The 16,626-nt window shown below is 47.7% G+C and overlaps 1 protein-coding gene across 2 annotated transcripts in view; it reads right to left on the reverse strand.

Moving 5' to 3' along the window:
• Sufu (SUFU negative regulator of hedgehog signaling) overlaps positions 1–15,609 on the reverse strand; it is a 92,585-nt gene extending 76,976 nt beyond the window's left edge. For both annotated transcript variants that reach the window (XM_052184520.1, XM_052184511.1), the window contains exons 1-2: positions 15,222–15,609; positions 11,116–11,250 (exon numbers count right to left, since the gene is read on the reverse strand). In XM_052184520.1, coding sequence (XP_052040480.1) covers positions 11,116–11,250; positions 15,222–15,403 — 317 coding nt within the window. In that variant the 5' untranslated portion in view covers positions 15,404–15,609. The remainder of the gene's footprint in view (positions 1–11,115; positions 11,251–15,221) is intronic.
• Between the last annotated feature and the right edge of the window lie 1,017 nt (positions 15,610–16,626).

Raw genomic sequence — 16,626 nt, forward strand, 5'->3', positions numbered from 1 at the left:
CTGCGTGCATATCTGTGAAGAGTTTGCGTATCCTGGGTACAAGGGTCCTGAGAGAAAGCTCAGCTGTTAGGAGCACTTGCTTTTTGCAGGCGATCAGAGTTCAGTTTCTAGCACCCATGTCAGGCAGTGGCTCACAACAACCTATAGCTCCACTTCCATATTTGGCCTCTGTGGGCCACACATACATGCAAACAAACACATTTATAAATTTCTGATTTAAGTATAGGTTCTTGTTGGTTACAAATTTGTGATACTTGTGTCTCTATTTCCCAAGTGCTGGGATTACAGTCACAAGCCACCACGTCCAGCCTAAGACTGACCTTTTAAAGGGAAAAATGACATGATCAACATATCATCAAGATGGCTACAACCAAGCCGGGCAGTGGTCATGCACACCTTTAATCCCAGCACTTGAGAGGCAGAGGCAGGCAGATTTCTGAGTTTGAGGCCAGCCTGGTCTACAGAGTGAGTTCCAGGACAGCCAGGGCTACACAGAGAAACCCTGTCTCAAAAAAACCAAAGATTGCTACAACCAATCATAAAAGTACATTTATGATTTTATTTAAAGAGTCTAGGAGCCAGTAGGCCATGCGTGTAATACTGGCACTAGGAGGCTGATGCAGGAGGATTTCTAAAGGTCAAGGATGGCCTGGATGTAGTAGTCACAGTTCTCTAAAACAAGACCAACAGAATGATTGTGTGTGTGTGTGTGTGTGTGTGTGTGTGTGTGTCTGTGAGAGAGAGGGCGGAGGGAGAGGCGGAGGGGGAGAGGGAGAGGGAGAGGGAGAGGGAGAGGGAGAGGGAGAGAGAGAGAGAGAGAGAGATTTATTAGAGCAGCTTTAATAAGCTGTAGCCCAGCCAGTCTAACAATGGCTATCTACCAACAGAAAGTCCAAGAATGCAGTGGCTGTTCAGTCCAAGAGGCTAGATGTCTCAGCTGGTTTTCAATATACACTAGAATCATTAAGAAATAAGTTCTGGTGGCTGGAGAGATGGCTCAATAGTTAAGAGCATTGGCTACTCTTCCAGAAGACCGGGGTTCAATTCCCAGTACCCACATGGTAGTTCACAGCTGTCTGTAACTTCGGTTCCAGGGCATCCCAAAACCCTAACACTGACATACATGCAGGCAAAATACAAATGCGCATAAAATAAATAGGTTTTTTTTTTTTTTTTTTTGGTTTTTTGGAGACAGGGTTTCTCTGTATAGCCCTGGCTGTCCTGAACTCACTCTGTAGACCAGGCTGGCCTCGAACTCAGAAATCCGTCTGCCTCTGCCTCCCAGAGTGCTGGGATTACAGGCGTGAGCCACCACCGCCCAGCTTAAATAGTTTTAAAAATAAGGAATATAGGGCTGGAGAGATGGCTCGGTGGGTAAGGGCACTGACTGCTCTTCCAAAAGTCCTGAGTTCAAATCCCAGCAACCACATGGTGGCTCACAACCATCCATAATGAGATCTGACGCCCTCTTCTGGGTTGCTGAAGACAGCTACGGTGTTTACTTACATATAATAAATAAATAAATCTTTAAAAAAAAATAAGGAATATAAAACATTAAAAAAGAAGAAGGTAAGAAGGGTCTCCAGCTTCTTCATCACATTCCAGTGACAGAACGGCTCACAGTGAGAGTGAGAAGAAGTGGGCAAAAAGCAGAGCTTCCCCCACATCCATGCCCTTTATGGAGTGGGCTCCCAGAGCAAAGGTGGGCCTCCCACCTCACTAGACCCAGGCTAAAGTAGGCTCCCATTCCAAATGATTTAATTAGAAAAAATTGGGGGCTGGAGAGATGGCTCAGTGGTTAAGAGCACTCACTGCTCTTCCGAAGGTCCTGAGTTCAAATTCCAGCAACCACATGGTGTCTCGCACCCATCCGTAAGGAGATCTGACTCCCTCTTCTAGAGTGTCTAAAGACAGCAACAGTGTCTTCACTGTATTATTACATATAATAAAATTTGTAAAAAAAAATTAGGAAAAATCCTTCACAGGTGTACCCACTGCTTGGGTTTTAGTTAATTCCAGATATAGTCACCTTGGCAACCAAGAACAACTATCACACTGGGGTACCAAGACCTTGTCTTAAAACAAAAGTAAATAATAATAATAAATAACACTAACAGTAAGGCACAGTGGTTTAAAACTTTAACTCCATCAGTCATGGACAGGAAGGCAGGAAGATGAGGAACTCGAGGTCAGCCACAGCTACACAGCCAGCCGAGGCCCCAGCACAACGTAAACGAGATGTCAGTATTAACTGAGAAGTAGGCAGCAGCTCAGCCAGGACCACGCTTGCTAGCACTTGGGCCTAGCGCCACAGAGGGAAGATGAACAAGGCAAAGTGACACGCCGACTGCAGACACTGTCCTCACAGGCAAGTGTGTTCTCTTGGGCTCTGTGAAGCTGAGAACAGGTAGCCAAGTGCAGAGCCGCCTTGGACATGGGCGGGCTCGCATGGCGCAGGGGCAGCAGTCACTCCCACCTGTTTCAGGGCTCAGAACAAAGGATCACACCCAGAGGTAGGAGGATTATGAGTCCTCCCTCCCTGCTCTAATTTCCAAATCTGAGAACAACAATGGTGGAACAGGAAAAGGCCAGGCCAGGCAAGTTGTAGACTGTCTTTTTGTGATGGTTCAGCTGAGACAGGGAGAGTCTAAAATGGGTTGAGACTTCAACAGAGCATGGTCCAGTCACTTCTCAAACGGCAAGGTTATGCCCACTGGGCTCCAGTCTTTCTGCAGTCTGTACAGAGCACACACCCAGTGCACCACCTTGGGACCTCCCTTGGACTGTGGTTGCGCATCCCAGAGTCGCTGTCTTTCATTGCTTTTTCTCCATCAGTGAAGAAAAATAAAGTGTAGGGTTCACGAGCTGGCTCCAGCTACCACAGAGACCTAAGGCTTCAGGGCTGGGCTTCTTCCCCAGCATCTACACAGGAGCTTATTCACTTAGAGGCTTCAGAAGACCAAAGAGGGCTGGAGATGTAGCCTTACCTATAGGCCAATCGATGGAGGCATTTTCTCGGTCCAGGTTGCCTCTGCCCAGGTGACAAGCTGACAAAACACTAACCCCTACACCATGTGAAGGTGGGAAGAGAGAACCAACCCCATAAAGTTGTTCTCTGGTGGCTACACACATGCAACAGTACAGATGCACACACTAAAAACAATACAAAAAACTAGGGGGAACTCAGTGGTAGAGCGTGTGCTTAACGAGTGCAAGGGCTTAGGGTTGACTCCTACACACAGAAAGGTGAGAAAACACCTGTCACACTTACACAATGAGATGTCACGTGATGAAGAAGGCACGCTCAGTATTGCTGCACAACAGGCGTGGGGAAGCCATAAGTGCTTACTACTAAACAGAGCCAGGCTGCAGAGGGCTGTGCACTGATTCTAAGGAGACGGCATTTTCATTTTCAAAAGAGAACGCTAGAGACAAAAGTTCAGTACTTGCCGGGGACAGAGGGAGGGATGACTAAATGGAGCCAGGAAACTTCTAGAGGCAGTCAAACTACTGTATGTCAGTCACCCTATGAAGGTAGACAGGGACAGAACATGGGTTTTCCAAACCCAAGTAACTGAATGGCCCAGAGTGAACTTTTGAGAATTCTGTCAATGCTGAACTTTAATTAATAAATTATCAGTAATATATCATACACAGAAGGAGGCGATTATGAAACGTCTTTTTTTTTTTTTTTTTTTTGGTGGAGGCCAGCCTTGAACTCATCCTCTTGAGTTCAGGGATTACAGGTATATGCCATCATGCCACATGAGTCTGCTCAATCTGTTACAAACCTAAAGCTAGTCTAGCCAGACACAGAGGATCCACTGTTTAATCTCAGCACTCATTGTTTTTATTTCCATGAATGCATGTGTGTGTGTGTGTGTGTATGAGAGAGTGAGAGAGAGTGAGAGAGAGAGAGAGAGAGAGAGAGAGAGAGAAAGAGAATATGCCAAATGTCCAATGTGTGTGTCCACGGAGACTAGAATGAGGATGTAGGGTCCTCTAGAATAGAGTTAGAGGCAGGTGTGATCTGTCATACGGGACTGGGCAGTATGTAACTTAGGCTCCCCTAGAATTCACTGTGTAGTGCAGGTTGGCTTCACACTTTCAATCCTCCGATGTCAGCCTCCCAAGTGCTGGGGTGGAGGAATGGGCCGACCTGGCTGAAGGGCCTCTGGCCTCCTCAAGCATGGCGAGCATGGCTCTGGCAGGCCTAATCTTCTCCCCCATTCCCTCTGTCTTGCTAAAAAAAAAAACCATTAGATTACATTCCTGAAGCTAGTCACCAAGGTCTGCTTCCTTACTTGGCCTGCCTGTCTCCTCTCTACCCAGACACAGTCCTTTGTGTCAGCCCCTTCCCAGTGACCCCAACAAATATCCCTCTCCTTTGTTCCCTTCTCCTTCCTCAGCCTCTCTTCTCCTGGCTTCTTCTCTTCCTCCCTTTGTCCCTCTGGGGCAAATATATCTCCTTTGTGTAGAGAACTTGGTCTTGGGGTCCTGAGTTGATACCCTTCCCTGTCAGTTGGTCTGGATTTGTTTATTTTTATTTTATTTCATGAGTATGGATGTTTTGCTTGTATATATGTATATCACATGCATGTTTAGCACCCACAGAGGTCAGAAAATGGTGTTGGATCTCTTGGACCTGGAGTTAACAGATGGTTGTGAACTGCCATATAAGTGCTGGGAGCTGAACCCAGGCGGTCCTGTGTAAGAGCAGTGAGTCCTCTTAACTGCTGCGTCTTCTCTCTAGGTCCTGATGGTGTAAATTTTAAAGATGGTTCACTATTGCTTTGCTGGTGTGTGTGCTGCACACCAGCAGATCTCTAGGTCTGAGGAGCAGGTCAGCAAGCTGCAGTTATTTGAAGGGATGGGGAGATCATCCATCAGGTCTCAGTCAGGTCAGAAAGGTCAAGATCACTCTAGTCTTACCTCAGGGTCACAGATCAAAAATAAGATACCTAAGACAGAATATGTAGCTTATGGGACAGTCCAGAAACAGAATGCAGGAAGGAATTTAGGAGTCAAGGGTCAGAGCCACCGTTTCAGGATAGGAATGTTGGACAAGGAAGGTGCTGGCGAACCCAGGCAACCCAGGAAGCGTGAAGGCAGGTACTCACTATAATAAAGGCAGGCTCGGAATGTACTCGGTTGGTAAAATGCTTGTCTCCCACACACAGACATGGGTTTGATTACCCATGCACTGCACAAACATGGTGTGGAGCTAAAGATTTAACTCAGTTGGTTGAGTGTTAGCCTAGCATCCATGAAGCCCTGGGTTTGATCCCTAGCATTCCATAAATCAGGCATGGTTCAGGGAATGGTTATAATTCTGGCACCTGGGAGGTAGAAGCAGGAGGATTAGGCAATCTAGATGATCCTCAGGTATACAGTTTTCATAGCCAGCCTAGACGACATGATATCCTGTCTCAGGAAAAAAATTAGATAGATGATAGATAGATGATAGATAGAGATAGATAGATGATAGATAGATAGATGATAGATGATAGATAGATAGATGATAGATGATAGATAGATAGATGATAGATAGATGATAGATAGATAGTTAGATGATAGATGATAGATAGAGATATAGATAGATGATAGATAGATGATAGATAGATAGATGATAGATGATAGATAGAGATAGATAGATAGATGATAGATGATAAATAGATGATAGATAGATGATAGATGATAGATAGATGATTGATAGATGATAGATAGATAGATGATTGATTGATAGATAGATAGATAGATAGATAGATAGATAGATAGATAGAGTTGGGTAAAGTGGTTGCGATGCAACCATGAGAACTGGAGATTGTCTCCTCATCACTGTGGAAAGGTTGAGCACAGTGACAAGAGGCATGCAGCCCAGTGCGGTGAGTGGGGAAGCAACAGGCAGGGCTGAGGGCTTAATGGCCAGCCAGTGTAGCTGCAGTAGCAAGCTGCAGGCTCGATGAGTCCTGGCTAGTGTTATGTCAACTTCACAGAGTTTCATTCATCTGAGAGAAAGAAACCTCAACTGAGAAAGCATCTCCGTAAGATCTGGGGAGGCAGGACTGCGGGGCATTTTCTTAGTGACTGACGCAGGAGGGTGCAGCTTACTGTGAGTGGAAAGCACCCGTGAGCAGGCCGTGAGGAGCAAGCCAGGAAGCAGCACTCTGCCATGGCCTCTGATCAGCTCCTGCCTCCAGGCTCCTGCCCTTCTTGGATCACTGCCCCTGACTTCCTTTGACTGTGATAGAAGAATATCAGTAAAATAAACCCTTCCCCTCCCTGAGATGCTTTTGGCCATGGTGTTTCATCACAGCAACAGTAACTCTAAAACAGTGACAGATCTTGTCTCAAAACACTAAGGTGGAAAATGATCACCTTAGGAGGAAGATAACTGTAAGCAAACAGGCAAGTGGATACACATGCATTCAGACTCACAACCTCGCAGTGCTCTTCTGGTGGACAGCGAAAGGGACTTCTCTGCCCCGACAGCCTCAGAGGTCTAGGAGCCTATGGCTCTAGAGAGCTTGCCTAGTCTACTCAAAGCCCTGGGTCTGAGTCCCAGCACTACAGCACTACAGCACTACAGCACCCAAGAGGCCTATGGAGCTGCTGGGGCGGCTCAGCAGGGAAAGGCGCTGCTGCCGAGCCTGCCTAGCTTAGTTCGGTCCTGGGAATCCACATGGTGGAGAAAGAACCCATTCAGGAAGCTGTCCTCTAACATGTGTACCAGGGCACATGTCTGTGACATCCCCAAATAAATAAATGTAATTTTAAAAAAAGTCTAGGCCCCTCCTTGAGCTCTCCCTCTGTTCAGCCTTCCACACTTCTCAGAGTCTGAATCCCCAGCCTTAGCAGAGACTGTTCCAATTTCATAGTCACCCTGAAACTAAACACCTCTGAGGTAAAGCAAAGGGACCAGGCTTCAGAATGGCCTGCCTTCTGCTGACCAGCAAAGCACTTCCTTCAGCAGCCGACTTCTGCTGCACTCTCCTGGGACCACCAACTGTGGTCTGTCTTATGAGGCACTCCAGGGAGAGAGACAAGCTCAGATCCACTGGGAGAGAAGGCCAGGACATGTACACACGGCGAAGGCAGGGTTTCTACTGGAGACACCCACACAGAAAGGCATGTTTGTCTGTTTGTTTTGTTTTTGTTTTTTTCGAGACAGGGTTTCTCTGTGTAGCCCTGGCTATCCTGGAACTCACTTTGTAGACCAGGCTGGCCTTGAACTCAGAGATCCACCTGCCTCTGCCTCCCAAGTGCTGGGATTAAAGGCGTGCGCCACCACCTCCCGGCAACAGAAAGGCAAGTTACAGAGCTCCTTTAAGGCACGCTTTGAGAAAGGGAAGTTAACCTTTCTAAACTGCGGGAGATTGAGTCCACACTCAATAACAAGTGGCCAAGTTAATCTGTGGCCAGTGTTTCAATAAGTAACTCGTGTGGTGCAGAGTCCAGTGAAGAAGAACAGGAAGGGAAAGAAGGCTTCCCACTGCCTCAGTCAAGGTAGCTCCAGCCTCAAGGAGGACCACAACAACCTCCAATCCATGTGAATGTGCCATGTCTGTCAACCAGTCAGCATCTGTAGTGCACAGCCTAGCTCTCCCCTGGTGGTGAGGTGTGGCCCTATGGGCAGGGCCAACACCTGGGGCAATTTCACATGAAGCCAGCCTTTGGAACCAGTCCAGTAATTCTACAGAAGACTGCCTCACAAATCACACCAGGAAGTCTGTCTTGGTTCATGAATACACGCTCCAGCTAGGGACCTTCCTCTGGCCTCAGGAACTCTAGAAGCCTGTGAGGGCTTCTAGAGGTCCCAGGAGCAGCAGCAGAAATCTTCAGAGGAAGACACTGAAGCTGCCTCTTCCACAGTCTCACACATCTCTCCACTTCATCCGTACGTGCCTGACCACAAAGGAAAAGGCAGAGTGGCAGGCATCCAACTAGTGCCTGTCTGCTGAGGCCCAATGTCTGACAGCTCCCACCGGGGGTGGACACTGGGGAAGGGGCAGTATCTCTCCGACTGAAGGCATTTGTAGGCAGCCTTTCTAGAAAATCTCCCTGCCTGCCCCTATTGCTGCTCCACGCTAGAATCGTCATCTTTCAACTTCAGAAACAGTCTCTTCAAAACCTTTTGGGCTAGGGGTGTAGCTCATCTGGTAGTGTCTGCCTAGCAGGCACAAAGCCAGGGTTCTTTAGCTCCAGCACCACACAAGCCTCGCTTTGGTAGCACACAGCTGCAACTCCAGTAGCAGGGTAGGACAGGGCAGGAGTGTCAGAAGTCCAAGGTCATCCTCAGCAACACGATGCGTTCAAAGCAAGTCTCAAGTACATGAGACCCTGAGACTAGGGCTAGACAGAGGCCTCAGCAGCACTGGCTGCTCTTCCAAAGGATGCAGGTTCGAGTTCCAGCACCCACATGGTGGCTCACAACCATCTGTAATTAATGTTCTAGGGAATCTAATGCCTGTTCTTGCCTCTTCTAGCCTCTACGTGTGTGTGTGTGTGTGTGTGTGTGTGTGTGTGTACATGCGCGCATACACACACAGACATGCACACTTGCACACAGAGAAATCATTTTTTTTTTTTCCGAGAAAGGGTCTCTCTATATAGCTCTGGCTGTCCTGGAACTAATTATTTAGGCCAGAGTGGCCTCCTGGATGCTGGAAATAAAGGTGTGTGCCACTACATGTTGGACATTTTCTTAATTAATTATTAATTAACCTGGGAGGGTGCAGCAGTTTGTGGGTGGTGCTACCTTGGTCTGGTGGAGCCAGGTGCTATAAGAAAGCAGGCTGAACAAGTCATGAGGAACAAGCGTTGCTCCCTGGCCTCCTGCTTTGGCTTCCCTCAAAGACACTAGGATTCAGGATATGTAAGCCAAATGAACCCTTTCCTCCCCAAGTGCTCTTGGTCATGGTGTTTCATTCCATAGTAACCCTGGCTATGACAGAGCATGAGGATGAACATGCTCATGCCCACTGTACCATGTCAAGAGCATGGGGCTCAGAGAGCAGCTGTGGAGCTGGTCCCTCCCAACCTGGGCTGCAGGGAATCGCTCAGGCCATCCTCAGGCTTGGAGCAAGTACCTTGACCTACGAACCATCGCACAGGCCCTGAATAACATGTTCAGAGCACTTTCTGTTCTTCCGGAGAATCCAAGGTAGGTTCCCAGCACCACACCAGGTGGCTCACAAGCACGGGGCACTCCAGCTCCAGCAGATCTAGCCTACAGTGAGATCTAGGCCAGCATTAGCCACAGAGTGAGAGACTGTCTCCAAAACCCAAAAGAAAACACTCGGCACAGTCTTTACTTCCTCCTCTGTTTTTGTCATCTATCTCCACTGTAAATACTGTACAGCAAGGTCTCCACTCAGGCTAGACTAAGTCTGTTCCCAAGGTTTCTTCTTCTGATCCATTTGGATGGTTGTGAAGGCAGACATAAGCACTATCCCCCATGTGCTAGGAAAGAGAGGAGGCCTGGCCTCTGAACCTAACAAAAGACAGAGAAAGCGAGCCTGGGCTGGTGGGCAAAGGGTTGGTATGGTTTAATGCTGTGATCTAACAGCTCAAACTCTGGACTCAGTCTAATGCAAATTCCAGTTCCTTCATAACCTAGAAGTGAGGAGTAAGTAACTCAGTTTCCTCCTCGATAAGCACCCGATAACAAGGGAGACTCCCCTTCTGTCTGGGACTTCTATCTGGTACTTAGCCTAGGCCAGTTGAAAAAGTAGCAAGACTCAGGCAGGTGACAGTGTCACAGGCCTTTAGTCCCAGGTGGATCTCTATGAATTCTGGGCTAGAACAGAGAGGGCTACACAGAGAAATCTGTCTCAAAATCACAACAAAAAAATAGCAAGGCTCCTCTTGTCCTGACTCTGTAGAGACTGACTTTGGAGATGGTAGTATGTTAATGAAAGTGATCATAACTTTCTTCCCAGTTAGTTGAAGTTCTTTATATCTTCCATGTTGCTGTGTTAATACTTTCACATAGTGACTGCAGGCATGTTGGGGCTACATACTAAGAACTTGTCTTAAAAACCTAAAGACTATAAACTACTTAACTGAAGATGTAGCTCCATGATACAGCATTTACCTACTATGCCTGAGGCCCTGGATTTGATCCTGAAGGAGTCTGACCTATGGGGCCAGACTGTCTACATCTAAATCCTGGCTCTAAATCAATTACCCAGTCAATCGATCTTGGCTCTCATACTGCTGAGAAAAGATATTGTGTTATTGAGGCTCTTTATGTTTTCTCAGTACTAAGTGGAGCAAATATTATCACCTAGTAGTTTTGAAGTGTTATGCTGAAAATTGAATTCATTAGTGGCATGTATGTATAAATGGCTACAAGAGTACCTGGTACATAATCAGTGATTAAAAAAATGTTAGCTTCTATAATTATTCTAATTGTAATTTTGGAGGATTAAATACTAAGTTAATTATATTTCACTTGGTATCAAAATGTGTGTTGGAATTAAAATATATATTAGTTGATAATAAAGAGAATCAGGGAGTAAGAGCATTTTAATTTTCTATTATTTTATGTGTCTGGGTGTCTTAGCTGCATGTATGTCTGTGTGCCTATTGCTTATTTCTATTGCCTACAGAGGCCAGAAGAGGGCACTGGGCCTGCTGGAGCTAGAGTTAAAAGACAGCTATGAGCTGCCTTGTGGGCTAGGACATGAACCTGGGTCCTCTGGAGAGCAGCCAGTGCTCTTAACCACTGAGCCATGGCTAAACCATCTCTCTACCCGAGAGGGGTGAGAGGCACAGGGCAGCGAATAGCAGATCTGGGCTAACCATGTGAAGGGGGCAACCCAAGCACAGATGAATCCAAGGCTGGCGACACACATCTGCAAGCCCTGTCTTGGGAGGCTGCAGTGGGAGGATGGACAGTTCAAGACCAGTTTAAGTGATCCACAAGCCGCCCTTCCACCACAACTTCAAGACCGGCTTGGCCTACATAGTGAGTTCCAGGCTACCCAGCACAGGCAGAAGGTGGAACCAGAGAGGTGACACCAAAAAGTGTCACTCCTGCAGAACCAACATACTCAATAAAACCTCAGAAATGGGCTTAGGGTTAAGGAAAGACAAGTGGCAGACACTCACTCGTGGACTCTGTTGTCACCATAGAGGTCGCTCAGGCCAAAGCTGATGTAGTGCCAGTGCTCGGGGATGTTGGCAGAAGGACTCCCCATATTCCTGTACATGCTAACATAATCCAAGGGGTCCGGACCACCCAACCTGCAAAAGACAAAATGCAAGGTGTCAACTCAAACCTGGAAACCAGGAAATATCAAGATGCTCTGTTCTACAAACACGAAGGCCCCATTCTAGAGGAAGCTATAGTGAAAGATACCTAAAGGGAGGCAAAACAATCTCTGTAGAGATGAGCCAAGGGAAAAGCAGCCGAGGCTGTGTGATCCCACATGTTCGAGATGTTCCCTTCTCTTCCCTCCAACAGGCAGGGCCTCTTTTAGAATGAGAACACACGTGCTGCTTCCCCATTTTGCTTTTGCCTGTTTCAAGTTCTGACTCCAGATGAAGTGAATCTTCATCTATGTCAACATGCTAGGCTCAAGGTAAGAGACATCAGTTAATCAAGGGCTTCTGCTGAATGACTGTCCAGAACATGCCCAGTGGGTATCATTCCTGAAAGTACAGGTTCCACTCTGCTGTTTCTTAGCTAGTTTCTGAAAGACTGTACTGTGCCTTTTTTGTTGTTGTTGTTGTTGTTGTTGTGGTTGTGGTTTTTCAAGACAGGGAAAGGCGTGTTTCTTCTGAATATATACAAAGCTTCCACTCTGCACAGATCAAAACTTAGTCACTGCGAGTGAGGAAGTCCAAACAGCAGCTAGCTCAGCTCTGCACAGAGCAGTGTGAGCCAGGCTGGGCCCTGGGAGCACCTGCACCCTAAAGAGTGAGCCGGGAGGCACTCGGCTCAAAGGAAGAGCTGGGACATTTCACGATTTGAGGCACCTAAGGATCACATTAGATTTCCCCACAAATCCAACAGAGAAGCAGTTGAAGATTCAATTCAATAAAAGCTTATTTAGCAATTAGTGCTTAAGAAAAACAAAACAGCAACAAATAAAACCTGCTCTCCCTTGGGAGTGGACAGGAGACTTGTGCAGCACACTAAATGAAACCCCTCAGCAGAAGAAAGCATACATTGAGCGCATAAACTGGGCATTTGAGCCGCCTCACGTGGACCACTCCACAGACCTCAGAGTGGAGTTTGCCCCTGGAACATGGACAGGGGTGCACTCTGCAAGTGCGCTAAACTACTGAGGGAACGCTAACGACCAAAGGAAAGACAGAACACAGGAAGCCCAGCAACCGTGCCAGGGCCGTGCAAGTCAAACCCTATTCTAAAACCAGTAAGTCTGGTTTCATCCTCTTTGCCAGGATGTTACTAGCCTTTGTTGAAATCTTTATTATTGGGGGAGGGGGAGGCTAAGTTATTTATAGAAGTCATAGAAAGAAAGTCACTAAAATAGCTTAGGGTCCCGCCTGAGGGAGCAGGGAAAGGACAAAGCTCTAACTCCGAGTTCGCCAAATCATTCGACTAAACCCATAACCAGCTATATTTAGAAATGGTTTGGGGATAGACAGAAGATAGAAAAGGACCCCATTAAGGCTGTAGAACCCTAAAAAGGAAAGACTCCATATTCTCCCCAACCTCCTGCTGTAACTCTCCAACAGCTCTCGATGCAGCCTAGGTCCACCCACACTAAGTAGTGGCGCCGTGCTTGCTGTCCTTTTGCTGCCTGCTGGCACGCTGCGGCTCCTGCAGGCAGTCTCCCGAGAGGTCCTATCACGGCAGAGGCTTTAAGAAGAGTCACGGAATGGCCACGAATCAAGCAAAGTTAGCCATATACTCACACTTAGATGAATGGGGAAAAAATCATATTTCACACTTAGGAAGAGATGCGGTCCAAGGGCCATAGCATCCCTTACCTTCATCCCCTGAACACCCGATTTCTTTCTCTCTGTAGGGTAGTAGCAGGACAAGACACCAGGCTCTGCCTCCCTACTTTGATCCTGTCTTGCTTGAAAATATCAACTATCAGCTGGTGTATTCCTGGTGGCCAGAGGGACCACTAGCTAAAAGACTACCCCTGAAACCCTCAAAGAAAGTCCAGCGCCAGACCCAAGCAGTGGAGTCAGTCATATTACTGTGAGAACTAAAGGGGCTGGTAAGATCCTACTATAAGGGACAGGAATAAATTTCAGTATCTCAATTCTGCAAACCCCTCTGGCTCTTAAAAAGAACCAGTTACAAAAAAAAAAAAAAAAAAGAAAGAAAGAAAGAAAGAAAGAAAGAAAGAAAGAAAGAAAGAGAGAGAGAGAGAGAAAGAAAGAAAGAAAGAAAGAAAGAAAGAAAGAAAGAAAGAAAGAAAGAAAGAAAGAACCAGTGACTAAGCTGGTCCCTCTCGGATTCCTGTGTCTAGGTGGCTTTTCTTACTTCACAAAGTGCTGTACATGCCTTCTCATTTGTTAACAAAGGCTGGTCTACCTCTTGGGGTACAGCCTCACTACAAGCTTATAATAGAAAGAAAATGAATAGTACAACTACCCTTGGTCCTCTGCTTCCATACCTCTAACACACAACTCTGTCTTGATGGCCTTGTAGGTGACATAAAACCTGGCGCCCCCTATTCTGCACAGGGACTTTCCCTGACACTTAAACAAGATCAGAGCAAATAGTACGGCAAGGCCAGCCCTGTTTTTCTCACGACATGGGACAAGTTCATCACAACTAATACAGAGGTGCCACTGAAATGGGTGATTAAGTTAGCAAGAGCTGCTACCCACTCAGAAGCAGTCTTCAAAACTCTCTTCAGTCTGGAAACAGGCTGCCCTGCGCAGATGCCTTGCCGACATGTCTCCTGGGGACAGGTTGGTCCCCAGCCGCCTGAGGCTGTCAGGTTCCTTTGCAGCATGCTCCCACTGACACGGAGTTAGCCTCAGCCCTGTACAGCCCATCTCCCATCTCCAGAGGCAATTCGAGGATGTCACATAGGAAAAAGATTTGGTTTTAAAGGGGGGGTGTAAAGCCATCCCCCACATCAGGTCCACCTTTTGCCAATACCCCAAGCCATTGCCCTAGGAACTTTCCAGGATATCCTGAAAGGGGTCATCTAATACAGCGACTGCCTGCATGAATGTGGCCATCGCTTAGTCTATTTTTGGTCCACAAAGACCACAAGGACTTGTCCCATAACACTTGTTTTGTCTGAAGGCTGACTGAAGAAAAAGGTTGCAAACAAGAATAGGATATTAGAAAGTGCCATTTCTACCCCCAAGGACAGCCAGCCCATTTGGAAATTGATCTTTTACTGGGCAATTTTAAACTTCAGCCGAAGTTTAAAATCAAGACACGAAGCGCTTCTTCGGGCTACACTTCATCCCTCCTGCTCACTCAGGTCTCCATCACGCACCTCGTAGCAAGCTATGATCCCCTTCAATCCCGAGCCAAAGCTTGGCTCTCTCGAAACCTGCTCTTAACTAACGTCGTAAAGCAAAAGCAGCTGCAAAGCCAGAAGCAAGCTCTGCAGAGAGAAAGAGAACTGTGCAGAGTAAGCAAAAAGTTTATCTGGAAGAGCTGCTCTGTCAAACTTCAAGAGCAACAGCTTCGCACTGAATGACAGAAGCTTCTCCGCTCGGGAAGGTCCGGAAAGAAGATTCAAAGAAGGCCTCTCTCTCCTCGACTCTTCACTCATCAAAGGCACAATGTCTTCATCTTGCTCCCTCCTAACCCACAGGGGCGTCCTGGCTCCCGGATCGCCCTAGACTACGCGGTCTCGTGCCCTCCAAAACCCTCTCAAATGTTCTTCAGGCTCCGCCTCACTTTCCCCCCCAGTCCCCCCAAGCCGCCCCCCCCCGGCTCCCCCAAGCCCACTAATGACCCACCACAGGCGCCCCCTCCTTTCTCCACGTTTACAGTTCGCTCTCACAGTCCCCCCTCCGCTCCTGTATACACCCCCTGTTCTCGGTTGTCCTAATCCCGGTTAACCCCTCACTACTAAAGGGATCCATTAACCCTTTGTCCCCATTCCCAACTTCTGTCCTAACTCCTTCCACAGCATCAGGAAGCTCCTGCTTCCCAAGTTCTTTAACCGTTTTCTTCCTCCCCCTTCTGCAAATTACTTCGTCCCTGGTGCTCGAAGCTTTCCCGGTCGGACCCGGTCCTCCCGAGGCCCAGAGCATACCAGTACTTGACGATAGCGGTAACCTGGAGCGGGTTCGGCTGGTCAGGGTAGAGGCGGCGACACTCTCCGTAGATGGCGTGCAGTCCCGGGGGAAAGAGTGAAGCAAAGGCCGGAGGGGCACTAGGGCCAGAGGCCGGGGGCGCGGCGGGACCGGGGGCGACGCTAGGCCGCAGCTCCGCCATTGGGGCGCGTAGGGCGCGCGGGGAACCCGGGAGGGTAAAGGAGGGAAAGCGCCCCTATGGGCCAGCGGACCCACTGTGGCTGAGACTCCCCGAGGCGATGGGGGCTACGGCGAGGTCTAACTCCGCGCCTGCGCACGAGGCTCCGTCCGCCCAAGCCGGAGCCTTCAAGACGTCGGCCAGAGGATGCTGTGGGACCGCGGGGAGCTCCAGGGGGCGGGGCGTCAGCGTGCCCTTCCCTGGTACCCATTGGCTAGTGTCTTTGCCAGTCACAAGTGGTGAAGGCGTGACTTGACAATAGACTCCGCCTCCCTGCCCCTGGGTTGGGAGCTTCCCAAGGATCTCGGCCTCCCCCTAGTGTTAGGAGGAACCCAGTTTAAAACAGACGCGGTACCTTGAGGTGCTAGGGTCCCATAAAAGCTCTAAGAAACCCCTAAGAAGCGTTTAACATTGTTTTGCTAATACACGATTTTAAGATAAGCCTGACAACTGATTAATTCATTAGACTGTGTGTCGTTATTATTAATATATTACGACTCTAATATTTCTTGGAACTATTGACAAAAAGGGTACCTCGAAAAGTGCCTAGGGAAAATGTCTGGCTGTTTTAAAAATATTTACCTATTCTTCCTCTTCACCTGGATATTCTCATCCATCAAGGTCAAGCTCAAGAAAAATAATAAAACAATTTCTAAACCTTTAGGTGATCGTTTAGACCAGTAGTTCTGTGGCATCCAACTTACAGGTATTTTTGATAACTTACATTGGCTTTTGCTTCGTGGGTTTTGTCTTGTTTTGCTTTTTGTTTCATTTTGTGTTGTTTTTCGAGACAGGTTTCCTCTGTATAGCCCCTCACTGTCCTGGAACTCACTCTGTCAACCAGGCTAGCCTCGATCTCAGAGATCCTGCAACCTTTGCCTCCCGAGTGGTGGGATTAAAGGCATGCAGCACCACCCCTGGTACTGCTGGGGCTCTTGTATGTGCTAGGTAAGCATTCTACCACTGAGCGACATTCCAGTCCCACAGATGTTCATTAATGGTTTGTATTGCCCAAGTGAAGGAATGGCTGAGAGGTAGAATTAATCTGTAAAATTCAACCGCCCCTGAACTACTGACAAATCCAATCCCAACTACGCACAAGTACTTCTGACTTCAAAATTTAAGAGTGTGCTGGAAACCCCTTCGAAGGGACGTCAAATCCAGTCATGCCAGATAATCATCAACAG

The sequence above is a fragment of the Apodemus sylvaticus genome, chromosome 1 (genome assembly GCF_947179515.1).
Source record: "Apodemus sylvaticus chromosome 1, mApoSyl1.1, whole genome shotgun sequence".
Lineage (NCBI taxonomy): Eukaryota > Metazoa > Chordata > Mammalia > Rodentia > Muridae > Apodemus > Apodemus sylvaticus.